Source organism: Myxocyprinus asiaticus, chromosome 22 (genome assembly GCF_019703515.2).
Source record: "Myxocyprinus asiaticus isolate MX2 ecotype Aquarium Trade chromosome 22, UBuf_Myxa_2, whole genome shotgun sequence".
Lineage (NCBI taxonomy): Eukaryota > Metazoa > Chordata > Actinopteri > Cypriniformes > Catostomidae > Myxocyprinus > Myxocyprinus asiaticus.
Window position 1 is genome coordinate 27,329,436 of NC_059365.1, and position 13,164 is coordinate 27,342,599.

Here is a 13,164-nt window from a genome sequence, read left to right on the forward strand (position 1 = left end):
ACCACTTACTAACATTCTCTGTGAAAAGTTATAGCCAATTTAATAACTTAAAATGATTTTAGCAGAAGAATCCATATAAGTGCTTTTATAAAATTATAAGCTTCACATTTCTGCCTTTAAACCATCCAAAAATTGGCCCCATTCACTTCCATTGTAAGTGTCTTACTGTAACCTTGATTTGACCTTTTTTTAAAGAAAAGGAGGGACGAGTCGAAATCATTTTTTGTGGTAATCAAGATTATGCAACAAAAGCTGTCTATTGAGCTAAACTTGTATTGAACCCGGAATATTCCTTACTACCTAGGATTTAGGATTGCATTTTTGCAGTGTTCATTTCTCAGGACTTTAGGATATTTTTGAGTGTTTTTTACTGTTAATTCATCATGACTGTGGGTCTGCTGATTTGACAAGTGGCGACAGTGAAGTCAGGGGAGTGTGCAAATGGAGGTAGCCAGAGATGTATTATTTAAAAGTCTGAGTGTATGAATATTTAAATAATTTTCCTCTCTTCTGAAGACAGTACTCTATGCGCATGCATGCAGATCTACATATGCACTGTAGATGAAGGAAGCTGATGAGCACAGTATGTGAGTCACTCATAATGACAAATGCAAGTAGAAGTATAAATGTGCTGCATCTCTGGTAGCTTTATCATTGCATACAGTTCATACAGTTCTACTGTTCTTATGCTATCTGTGCATTTTTCATTTATTGAGAGGTTTCTGTGTGCGTATGAACATTTGACCATGTTAATGTGTGATCCATTGAAGGTTTATTCCCATACTCATACAGAATTGCAATGGCATGAGATAAAAGTGACACAGACCCTCACGGAGGCCACAGCTGGTTCCAACTGGAGCAGAAAATCATCTGAGCTACAGACTGTAGCCATAAACACTGAGGACAAATGTTTGCCTGAGCTGCTGCTTAGACTCACGGTGTGTTTGAGGGTAGGGGAGCCCTACCCAAGGGACACTACTGAGTTTGACTGTTTTGTTATTTTTATGTGTGTGTGAGTTTGTTTTAAAAAAATGAGGGTAGACTGAGAGTAGACACTCAGTAGACCACTGCATCCTTTGTGCAATGTAAAAACTTGTAGTGAATGTTGTAACCTATGTACCCATCAGTCCTAAGCAGGACACAAGAACACAGAACACAACACAATTAATCTCCACTGTTATTGGATCAGTCAAGTTGAGCCCACTTTGGACATTATTCATAACAAATCTATTTGCCGCACTTAAAAAAACCAATGTGTTTTATAGGGGCCTTTAGCCCCCTTGTACTTGCTTGTTTTTATTATTTGGAGGGTTACCTCTCCCCATCCTCCCTGGAATCTATGCCCCTGCAGCAGAGCCACATTTCATTTACAGTAAGTAAACATAAATATGCATTTACTATTGGTTTATCAGTTCCCTATTCTCCATTATTGTTTCTATTGGGGCTTAATGACCAACTGCAGAATTTGATTTTGTAGTTTCCCACTGTTACAACGGTGACCAAGGAAGCACATACTTTCATTAACTTAAAACTCAAAAGAGGCAATGCTGTTTTCTTCACTGGGCTATTCAAGAAGTGAAATACGTAGCTAGGAAAATCAACATGAATGCGTTTTAAAGACATATTTGAAAGCCTTCGCCTAGGTTCACTAAAGCTGTTGGCTACCCTGACCACAAATGTAATAACGTCTTTTTGAAAATGTTACTGTACCTTTAAGCTTCCGCGCGCTCCTCCTCTCCCTGTGTGTTGTGGGACTCACGCGCCCGCGCGCCTGAATTCTCTCTGGGACCGATGCGCGCGATTACACCCGTCCTCTGATTTTATTACCAGCAAATAATAACCGCAAACTTTTTATCCGTTGTTATGATTCTTAAAAGTTGATTTTAAAGTGCAGTTGGAATGCTTTCACCCTGATTTGAGTTAATGTCAATATCAAAAATAGTTTCTCCGAAAATGACGTTGACAAGCATTGGTCTTTTTACGCTGTTTACCAACATCGTCGCCAGCACGCCAGGTAAGAGCAAACTATTTATATCTGTCAGGTTAGTAAAGAGAAAATAACAGTTGGTATGGGCGACATTTGTCTATGTTCATGTCTCTTTGACTTTGATTACAGGAGTCTTTAGCATTTAATAAAAGGACTAAAATAGTGCTTTATTGAATACTATTATTTAACTCTTAAACGCATAGTGACCCGAGACCTCATTCTACCCCCTGTACCTCATCCATTTTCTGGAGTTGTGCCCAAACCTCTTTAGTATTCCTCTATCTTTATCTTATAAAATGTAAAAAAAAAAAAAAAAAAAAAAAAAAAAAAAAGGAAAAAAAGCCAAAATTGCACAAATATTGTTTTTTTTAAAAATAATGGCTTAAGTATCAAAAGTGTATAGGGCCATTAAAGACCCTAGATATGTAATAGTTTCGTGTTTGTTTGTTTTTTGCACTTCCATAAATAATATTTTTATGATTAATTCATATCTATATAAGTTTACTATCACAGGATATCTATTTCTTTGTTTATTACAAGACAAATTAGTACTGTATACATACAAATAGATACTATATCACATTCATTTTCTGTGCAGGTGAATTATCAGTGTACACATACAGTTGAAGTCAGAAGTTTACATACACTTAGGTTGAAGTCATTAAACCTCATTTTTTAACCACTCCACAGATTTCATATTAGCAGACTTTTAGGACATCTTCTTTGTGCATGACACAAGTAATTTTTCCAATAATTGTTTACTGACAGATTGTTTCACTTTTAATTGACTATAAAACAATTCCAGTGGGTCAGAAGTTTACATACACTAAGTTAACTGTGCCTTTAAACAGCTTGGAAAATTCCGGAAAATGATGTCAAGCCTTTAGGCAATTAGACAATAAGTTTCTGATAGGCTAATTGGAGTCAACTGGAGGTGTACCTGTGGATGTATTTTAAGGTCTAGCTTCAAACTCAGTGCCTCTTTGCTTGACATCAGGGGAAAATCAAAAGAAATCAGTCAAGACCTCAGAAAAAATAAAGTACCATGTTCATCTGTACAAACAATAGTACACAAGTATAAACAACATGGGACCACGCAGCCATCATACTGCTCAGGAAGGAGACACATTCTGTCTCCTAGAGATGAACGTACTTTGGTGTGAAAAATGAAAATCAATCCCAGAATAACAGCAAAAGACCTTGTGAAGATGCTGGAGGAAACAGGTAAACAAGTATCTATATCCACAGTAAAACAAGTCCAAAATCGACATAACCTGAAAGGCTGCTCAGCAAGGAAGAAGCCACTGTCCCAAAACCGCTATAAAAAAGCCAAACTACAGTTTGCAAGTGGACATGGGGACAAAGAACTTACATTTTGGAGAGGTGTCCTCTGGTCTGATGAAACAAAAATGTAACTGTTTGGCCATAATGACCATCGTTATGTTTGGAGGAAAAAGGGAGAGGCTTGCAAGCTGAAGAACACCATTCCAACCATGAAGCATGGCTTCATCATGTTGTGGGGGGTGCTTTGCTGCAGGAGGGACCAGTGTGAGCAAGGAGGCCTAAAAACCTGACTCAGTTACACCAGTTCTGTCTGGAGGAATGGGCCAAAATTCCAGCAACTTATTGTGAGAAGCTTGTGGAAGACTACCCAAAACGTTTGACCCAAGTTAAACAATTTAAAGGCAATGCTACCAAATACTAACAAAGTGTATGTAAACTTCTGACCCACTGGGAATGTGATGAAAGAAATAAAAGCTGAAATAAATCATTCTCTCTATTATTATTCTGACATTTCACATTCTTAAAATAAAGTAGTGATCCTAACTGACCAAAGAGAGGGATTGTTTTCTATGATTAAATTTATTGTGAAAAACTGAGTTTAACTGTGTTTGGCTAAGGTGTATGTAAACTTCTGACTTCAACTGTACACAATATCCTTGCTATTTGTTACTCAAGGTGGCGCTGTTGTTTCTGTGATTGACTTGATTTACACTTTACATTTCTGTTTAATGAAGAAACAACATCTAAGTAAACTATAGCAAATCCAACACATGAAGAGTATGATAAGACTATTGTCATTTGGGTGGACTATTGAAATTATGTAAGTTGTGTGTCTTTTTAGACTAAATAAGTGCTTGAGAAAATATTTGTGTATCTTATGTGTAGCGTATGTATTTTGGTAGCTCAATATGTGTTTGACAGCCAGTTGCATTTCATGAAATGTCAGTGTTCTAGATTTCTTTGATATATGAAAAATAAAACCAAAATGTATCAAAATATATTTTATTCTATTATTTTCTAATTGTCTTGAAAATATGTAGAAAATTTGACACTATGTGGGCATTTAGTAGATTGTGATAGGTATAAGTGTTTGGTCTCTAAGGACCCAAATATATAAGAGTGTTTGGTGAAATTCCCATGCATTTAAGGGTTAATCTACTAATTGATAGCTTGATGCTAATGAACACTTATCTGGTAAATTCAGATCCTAAAATGTAAACACAATGGTTTTCACATTGTGTAGAAATTATATTAAATTGACATTTGACATCAGTGCATTTGGCAAATGCATAAATGTCAAATCCAAAGTGACAGCATTCACAACATTCAAGCTATACATTTTATGAGCTTGTGTAAAAATCAACCTACTATTAACTCTTATTATAAATGAGGTCATGAAAATTATTATATAATCACTGTAAAGGTATAATGATAATTTGTGTGTTTTTATAGCAGCCAAAGAGTTTGTATCTCTGGCAGAGAGAGAAGATGCTCTACTCAGGGACTTGTTTCAGGGATATCAGCGCTGGGTCAGGCCCGTTCTGCATGCAAACCACTCTGTGAAAGTCCGCTTTGGCTTGAAGATATCTCAGCTAGTCGATGTGGTATGAAAACAACTACAGATGCAACCTTTTCTTTCGTTAATTTTGAGGAAAAACCTTGGCCTTGATGGTCTCTGTCCATGGTGCTGAAACTTAACTCATGTAGCTGCTCTCCATGGTCCTGAAAACCATTGATTTAAGAAACTCTTTAAGACAAATTTTAGTGGCATCTGTTTGCTTACTGCTGTTCCCCTCCATGTTTTTTCCCCTTTCACCTTGACTTATTCTGGCTTGCTCTTTCTCTGAAAGGGTTTTGTTGTTCAGGAGAGGCTGAATTATTAACAGAGGAGATCCAGTGAGTTTTTACATGCTGAAAAGTGTGCCCCCACATGAATCCACCAACTTACCATTTCTCTTTGTGATAAATTTAGCTTTAAACTGAATTGATAGGAATTCAGCTCATTTTAAAGAAAATATAATTGCTCAGCAAACATTTGTGGTATTAATCTCCTCATATCATGAGCTTGCTAACCTAAGCACAATTGCCTGTCTGCAGTCACATACATAAAAACACACAGACACACACTGACATCCAATGCAGGTGTAACTCTGATTTATGTCTGATTTGAGCCTGAATAAGTAAATAATATATTTGATTCTTAAATGTATGTTTCTGGCAGTCCTGCACAAAACATGAAGGGCACTAAGTGCCTTTTTATTAATGCGTCGACAGAATAAGTGAGTAAAAGGCTAAGTGTACCTCTAAATATGCCACAATATAATACAAAATGATGACATCAACTTACTGTTATTGCACCTTGCAATCTGATTTACTTGATGAGGGCTCAGATGTGCCTGTTCACTGTTATTGATGTAAACACTGCCTGAAGGCATAGGTGCCCATGTGCCTCTTAATTCAGAGTATTAGATGGTTTTAAAAGTGGTTATGTTGGACATTTATTAAAATAAATGGCCGATGATTTTGAGTGATGTGGAAATGGAGAAAGACTTTTATCATGTGTAAAGCAATTATTATGTGGACTGAATCACCCCTCTTAGTCTTACTTTGCTTTAGATACCTCATAAACTAAAAAAAAGACAGAATAATTGTTTTTGTGGCCAATAATATCAACCCTTGTTTGATAAATGAGTCCTTTTCCTGTACTCCTTTATGCTTCGTCTTTTGAACAACCTTCAGTGGGCTTTAAAAATGTAAACAAATAGTATTTATTGTTGATTATTTGAGTTAAAGACTTAATTTGAGAAAAAAATAAAGATATCAATCAATTATGACTAATAATAATGACTTAATGTAGTGCACTAAGAGCTCAATTTTCTCACTTTTATGTTGTTGTTTATGCCATTGTCTCTCGCTCTCTCTTCCCTGTTTCTGAATTTAGGATGAGAAAAACCAACTCATGACCACTAATGTGTGGCTGTGGCAGGTATGTAACCTCAAACATACAGTATTTGTCCACAGAGGTATTATGGCCCAATTATTTTGTTACTCAGTTTCACCATTGTTAGAATATGGTTACATTAAATGTTAAAAATTGCACAGCTAACTTATAAATACATTCTCATTTTCTATTTTAAGCAGACTATGTTAGAATCATATAATTTTTGGGCTAAGGTAGATTTTTTGTTTTCTATGTACTATGTACTAAGTACGACATTTGTTTTTGCATCACTGCACCCAATACGGATATAAAAAAGGTAATTTTTCACAACTGTGTTGACGTGATGTAATTGGATTACAAAATAATTAGTTACTGTAATATAATTACTTTTAGGCACAAAAAGTAGTGTAATAAATTACATTTAAAATTCTTGTAATCAGATTACATTTACTGACTTTCAGAGTAATTCATTACTTTTATGTACATTACTTGGGTTACAAATATTGTGTGCGACAATGAACAAGGAGAAAATAGACATTATTTTGAATTTGTTGAGTGGAAAAACAAAAAAAATTGTTATAGAAAAACAAGTGTTTTAGAAAGTAATTTAAAAGTAAATTAATTATTAATGTGATTAAGTTTCAATAAAGTAATCAGTAAAGTAATCTGATTACAATTTTAGATAAGTAGTTAGTCATTTGTAGTGGATTACTGTTTTAGGAACTTACTCAACACTGCTGATGGCTGATACAAAATAAATGTTTGGAAAAAAAGTTAGCCTGGTTCTCATGACAGTAAAACTTGGAAGAAAAAAAGAAAAGAAAATAATACAAATAAATTAAATAAAATAATAAAATGAAATGATTAAAAATCTAAAAAACATAAAAAAATGACATTTTCCGGTAGGGTAATTTTTAAGCAATTTACAGAAATGATTCCACATTCAGACAGACGCTGATACTTTATAGAATTCTTTTGCATGTGAAAGTTCAACTGCATAACATTAAACGAGCAATTCTCTTAATACTACCTGTAACCTGACACGGACAATAGTAGAGTAATTAAATAAACATTGAACAATTAAAAATTGCAATTTGGGTTTGCAGGAATGGATGGATTATAAACTGCGTTGGAACCCTGAGAATTATGGTGGCATCACCTTTATCAGAGTCCCATCTGAAAGCATCTGGCTCCCAGACATTGTTTTATATGAGAAGTAAGTTGGTGTCATTTCTACAGAAACCATGCAGATATAACAATTGTGGTATCAGTAATCTGGCATATTAATGATGCCAGCCTTATGCTGTTAGTGTTACATTATCATTAAAAGTGATTTAATGGTATGCTGCTCAACTTTCAGTGCCGATGGACGTTTTGAAGGCTCACTTATGACCAAGGCCATTGTGAAGTATAATGGCATGATCACTTGGACACCCCCTGCCAGCTACAAGTCAGCCTGCACCATGGATGTGACGTTTTTTCCGTTTGATCGGCAGAACTGCTCAATGAAGTTCGGCTCCTGGACGTATGATGGAAACATGGTTAACCTTGTCCTTGTCAGCCAGCAGGTGGACCGAAGCGACTTCTTTGATAATGGCGAATGGGAGATTCTCAGTGCCACTGGTGTCAAAGGCAGCCGACAAGATGGCTACCTTTCCTACCCTTACATCACATATTCATTCATCCTGAAACGCCTTCCTCTCTTCTACACACTCTTCCTCATTATTCCTTGTCTGGGCTTGTCCTTCCTCACAGTGCTGGTCTTCTACCTTCCCTCTGATGAAGGAGAGAAAGTGTCCCTCTCAACATCCGTCCTGGTGTCACTCACTGTCTTCGTCCTCGTCATCGAAGAAATAATTCCTTCTTCCTCCAAGGTCATTCCGCTGATTGGGGAGTACCTACTGTTTATCATGATCTTTGTCACTTTGTCCATCATAGTGACGGTGTTTGTAATAAACGTTCACCACCGCTCCTCCGCCACTTACCACCCTATGTCTCCATGGGTGCGCACGCTGTTCCTCCAACAGCTGCCTCACTTTCTCTGCATGAGAGGGAACACCGACCGCTACCACTACCCAGAGATGGAGCCCCACAGCCCTGACCTCAAGCCTCGCAACAAGAAAGGGCCTGGCCCTGAGGGAGAGGGTCAAGCTCTGATCAATATGCTGGAGCAAGCCACCAACTCTGTTCACTACATCTCACGCCACATTAGGAAGGAGCATTTTATTAGAGAGGTAAGAGCTTGAAGATATCATAAGGTAAAGTTGAGGGAATACCGTCCTAAACTCTGTGTTGAGCCAGAGGGCAGAGTAAAGAGTGCCTGCAATAAATTATTGCAAATAGAAATGTGTAGTTGACTTTCAGGATAACGAGATACTTTCGGGAGGTTGACATGTCCTATGGTGAGACAAGCATAAACAACATTTTGCCTATTCTTTTATAATTATTATGCATTAATTTTTTACAGCCGTATTACACTGTGAACATTTTAATTATCTGGTTTGATTCAAGTCTACAATATTATTTACTGTAATATGTCTGAATCAATCTGAATACATTAGGTTATACCAATGTAACAAGGTTAAGGATGGGAAAGGAGGAGGCGGGAACTGGCTGAACCGTCAAAATAATATTTAATTTAAACAAAAAAATCACACAACACAAACACACACATGGCAGCTGCATGTGGCTCTCTCTCTCCCAAACTGCCACGTTCCGCTGCATTTATCCCTCTCCTCGGCTGATTAGCCCAGTTGGGGGCCGGGCGTGCGTAGTCACCTCCTCGTCACACTCCTCCCTCCTTTGCCTCAGGCTGGGGAACCTGGGGGGCGTTGCCCTTCTGGCTGCGCATGCCGGCAGGCTTTTCCCCACCTCTCTAGAACTGGGGAGGGGGGCTAGGGGAAGGAAAAACAAAACTAAAAAAGAGGAGAGGGAAAGGGCAAGGCGGAGCAACAGTGAGAGAGTGAGAGGAGAGAGAGAAAAAAAATTGCTCGCCGGTTTCCCAGACACGCCGTCGCCTAGTCCTCGATCACTCCTCCACCCTCTGGCGGATGACAGCCGCTCCTCCCCAGGCAGACCGAAGCCAGTCCTCCGACCCCTGGCGAATGGAACGCCCCTCCGCGTTTTGGCGGCCGGTAGGGAACTCCTCTGCCCCTGGCAGTGGCTCCTCCACGTCCAGGTGGTCGGCAGCAATTCCTCCGTCCCCCAGCGGATAGCCGCGGCTGCTTCTTTGGGTGGATGGCAGTGGCGAGGACTCCACGACAGCACATCCCTCCTCCTTCCTGGGCTTCAGCACCAATGTAACAAGGTTAAGGTTGGGAAAGGAGGCGGCGAGAACTGGCTGAACCGTCAAAATTATATTTAATTTAAACAAAAAAACACACAACACAAACACACATGGCAGCTGCATGTGTCTCTCTCTCTCCCGAACTGCCGCGTTCCGCTGCATTTATCCCTCTCCTCGGCTGATTAGCCCAATTGGGGGCTGGGCATGCATAGTCATGGCCCGGCCCTGCCCTCCTTCTCGTCACAACCAACAAAACTCATTTTTAAGGGTTAGGTCAGGTAGAAATATCTCCAGAAAGTAATAATTGCAGGTTTCCACTTTCTACAGTACAACTAAAAAAAGTGTTAACCTGCAATTGTTACCTCAATGATCTATTTCCACTTGATCTAACCCAGAAAAATTACATTTGTTGGTGTAACCTAATTGGTCAGGTTGATATAGTCAGATTAAATAAATTTTTTGACTGTAATAAATCCAGTTAATTTAAATGTTACTACATGAAGCACATCTTTTAGGTTACCTGACAACATATATTCTGTATATACTGTGTGTATGTGTGTATATATGTTTTTTTTTCGGCCCCCCCCCCAAAAAAAAAAACAGCAACAACAACAAATACCCATATACAAATGATGGACAAGTTGAGCATCTCTGTCTTGCTATTAACTTTAGCACAATGGACCCTTTTCACAGACCTGTAATGACGTGTTTCCGCCTTCTTTAACAACGTAAATGTAGCAAACTTTTTTATATTTCCAATTTTAATAATATTTAGTGTAAATGTATAACATTGTACTTTGTATTATATTACCATGGAATAAGTCTTAAAAAATCAGTGATGTGATGAGTTTTCTAACACAGCTGCTGAGGGAGTGACAGAAAATTTGGCCTATTACTCTCTTCTTACTGCTGTTATCCAGTGCTGTATATTTTTATGAGCCTCTTTGTGATGGGACCACCAGGCGCCGCTCATTCATAGATCACATAGAGCAAGTTGGAGCATAGACCTGAAGAAGTGAATTGAAGGAAGAGGGTGCAGTTCCATTGGCTGTCCTGAAGGCCAGAGTCAAAGCCTTTAATTTGATGCAGGCAGCTACATGTAGCCAGTGGAGTGAAATAAGGAGTGGGGTGACATGAGCCCTTTTTGGCTGATTGAAGACAAGACACGATGCAGCATTCTGGACCATCTGCAGTGGTTTAATTGTTTTAGCTGGGAAGCCAGCCAACAAAGCATTGCAGTAGAAACGTAGAAAGCGGCACACAAAACTCAGTTTGCAAAAATGTAGTTATAGTACCAATTATTCTATGAGACTAGGTTGCAATGTAGATGACAACCATGATGTTGATTATGATTATGATGATTATTGTTTGACTCTGCCAGGTCGTACAGGACTGGAAGTTTGTGGCGCAGGTGCTGGACAGGATCTTTCTCTGGGCATTCCTCACCGTGTCTGTTCTGGGCACCATCCTCATCTTCACACCTGCCCTGAAAATGTTCCTGCGCACTCCCCCTCCTTCTCCATGAGACACCAACCCAACCCCCACACATAGACATCCATCAGAAAGGGTCTTTTTTTAACAATATTACTCAGATGATCTGATGTATATGTCACAACTACATACAGTGAACATCACTATGTTTAGAGATACAATTAGTTAGTTTATTGTTTCAAATACTTGGATTTGTGTTCAATACTACAAGATTACCAACATAGTGAAATATAACATTTACCATTTACATGCAGAGTAACATTGTGTGCTTTTACCGTTTACCACAGGAAAGTAATGATAAAATTGATTGTTTGCAACCTTTTGCTGTTTTGTGGAACTCATTTTATTTAGAGATAATTTATTTATTCATTATAATTATTTTTATTTACAGACAACAGTAGAAAAACAGAATTGTGTACAAAAAAACAAATAAGAGAGATAAAGATGTGTAACTGACCTGTGCAGAAACCCCCCACAGAATCAGAGGAGTGTTTTGGCCTTTTCTGTGAAGACACTTGTCTCTGTATGGTTTTCTTATCTGTTAATGTATTAATAAACATTCTTCTTGTTAGCACACATTCCACACTTGAAACATTCAAGCTGAGGAGCACAAAACAATAAAAGTCAGTAAAAATAGTATAAACTACTAATATAGACAGCAACGTGATATTCCTTTAAAAAAAAAAGAAAAAAAAGAGGTCATATTCAGTTATGTTCTTTAAGATAAAGATCTCTTTCTATCCATAATGTGTTAAAACAACTTATTACACAGCTCTCTGGAATACTCGATTCTGATTAGTCAATGGCACCATCTAGTGGTCTGATATTTCTCTGTAACAACCACATATATCAGACCACTCCTCTGGGTATTTGCAAGCAATCTTTCCTGCTTCTCAGATCACGGTGCGATCTTTTGCAATCTCTGCAAGCAAGCTAATAAAATTATTTAAACTCAAATGAATGTTTCATGTCAGTGTATTTATTTATTTGGCAAGTAGTCATGTAATAAGATGCATAATGAGCAGTCAGATGTTTATTAACCCTTTCATACGTACCGTCACACATATGTGACTGTTAATAATGGCCCCGCAGAGTAGCGTCACACGTGTTTCTGCAACAGCCAGTTACGTTACAAGCTGCCAGATTCAAATCAGCTTTCATGCTGACACAGGCTGCACTGGTTAAGTGTCTGTAATTTATATTCACTCAAACAGTCTTTTAAACCACAGAATAAGTGTATTTTGTATACTGTACATACATCTAACTCGTCACTAATGTACCACGATAAAAGGTTTACAGCTCTTATACGCACAGTCAAACATCAAACGTGATCTTCCTCCGATGTGTGCTGCCATTAGTAGTTGTTGTCATTTGTCAAACAAACAGTTACTCAGAGTCCTTTCAAGCACATCATATGTTTATTTTATGTAACAAACAGCCACATTGTCACCAAAGTACCACAATAACAGTTCACAGCTTGTATATGCACAGCCATCATATCTAAACGCGATCTTCCCATGCATGCAGCCACGTCTGCTTAGGTGCGGATGTGGATTTCATTCACACAAACAGCAACTCAAACAGTCTTTTCAGGCATATAATATAAGTTTGTTTACTGAAACAGACAAAATATCACAAAAGCACCACGATAAGTTTAAAACTAGTATACTCACAGGGAACACATGCGGAGCATGAGTATCGGATGTATGCAGTCATGTCTGTTTATATTAGCGCTTATCACACACACACACATACACACAATGTCTGAGATGTCAAAGTGCATATAGGCAAACCGAACTGCTGATATTATTTGTTCATTTATTTTTTTCATTTATAAAAACAAATAAAACAAATACAGTACAGCAGACATAACCCATTTGGTCATATGTTTACTATATTATAAACAGTATTTTTTTTTTTTACTTCTCTACACTCTGCCCCCTCTACCGGCTGTGCAGTGTCACGTGCAAACATAACTCACTCCAGTAGGGAATTTAGACCCTACTCATGAAAAGGTTAATGACAGAATAAACACCAGCAGAACTCCTATGCAAACCGGAGGTGGAATTTCAGCTGTTCAGCGGTTTATTACTTCTGACATAATTACATAATTTCAATGCAAATCTATTTTCATGTCCATTTATTTTTTTATTTGGCAAAGTAGCCTAGTCTTGT

The 13,164-nt window shown here is 38.0% G+C and overlaps 1 protein-coding gene across 2 annotated transcripts; it reads left to right on the forward strand.

Annotated features, from left to right (window-relative positions):
* The first annotated feature begins 1,810 nt into the window (after positions 1 to 1,810).
* On the forward strand, positions 1,811 to 11,937 carry LOC127412600 (neuronal acetylcholine receptor subunit non-alpha-2). 2 transcript variants are annotated; one of them, XM_051649076.1, is made up of 6 exons: positions 1,811 to 2,014; positions 4,724 to 4,875; positions 6,213 to 6,257; positions 7,319 to 7,428; positions 7,573 to 8,446; positions 10,880 to 11,937. In XM_051649076.1, the coding sequence occupies exons 1-6, from the start codon at positions 1,924 to 1,926 to the stop codon at positions 11,021 to 11,023; spliced, it is 1,416 nt and encodes a 471-aa protein (XP_051505036.1). In that variant the 5' UTR covers positions 1,811 to 1,923; the 3' UTR covers positions 11,024 to 11,937. The 2 variants fall into 2 exon arrangements, with proteins under 2 accessions (XP_051505036.1, XP_051505037.1); XM_051649077.1 differs by having other exon boundaries at positions 4,727 to 4,875.
* Positions 11,938 to 13,164: the final 1,227 nt, after the last annotated feature.

What these genes read in the sequence shown, in the direction of transcription:
- LOC127412600 (XM_051649076.1), top strand. Translation starts at nt 1,924, where the DNA reads ATGTCAATATCAAAAATAGTTTCTCCGAAAATGACGTTGACAAGCATT. An exon ending in TATCTCAGCTAGTCGATGTG is followed by an intron (nt 4,876 to 6,212) that starts GTATGAAAACAA and finishes TTCTGAATTTAG; the next exon opens with GATGAGAAAAACCAACTCAT. An exon ending in GACATTGTTTTATATGAGAA is followed by an intron (nt 7,429 to 7,572) that starts GTAAGTTGGTGT and finishes CTCAACTTTCAG; the next exon opens with TGCCGATGGACGTTTTGAAG.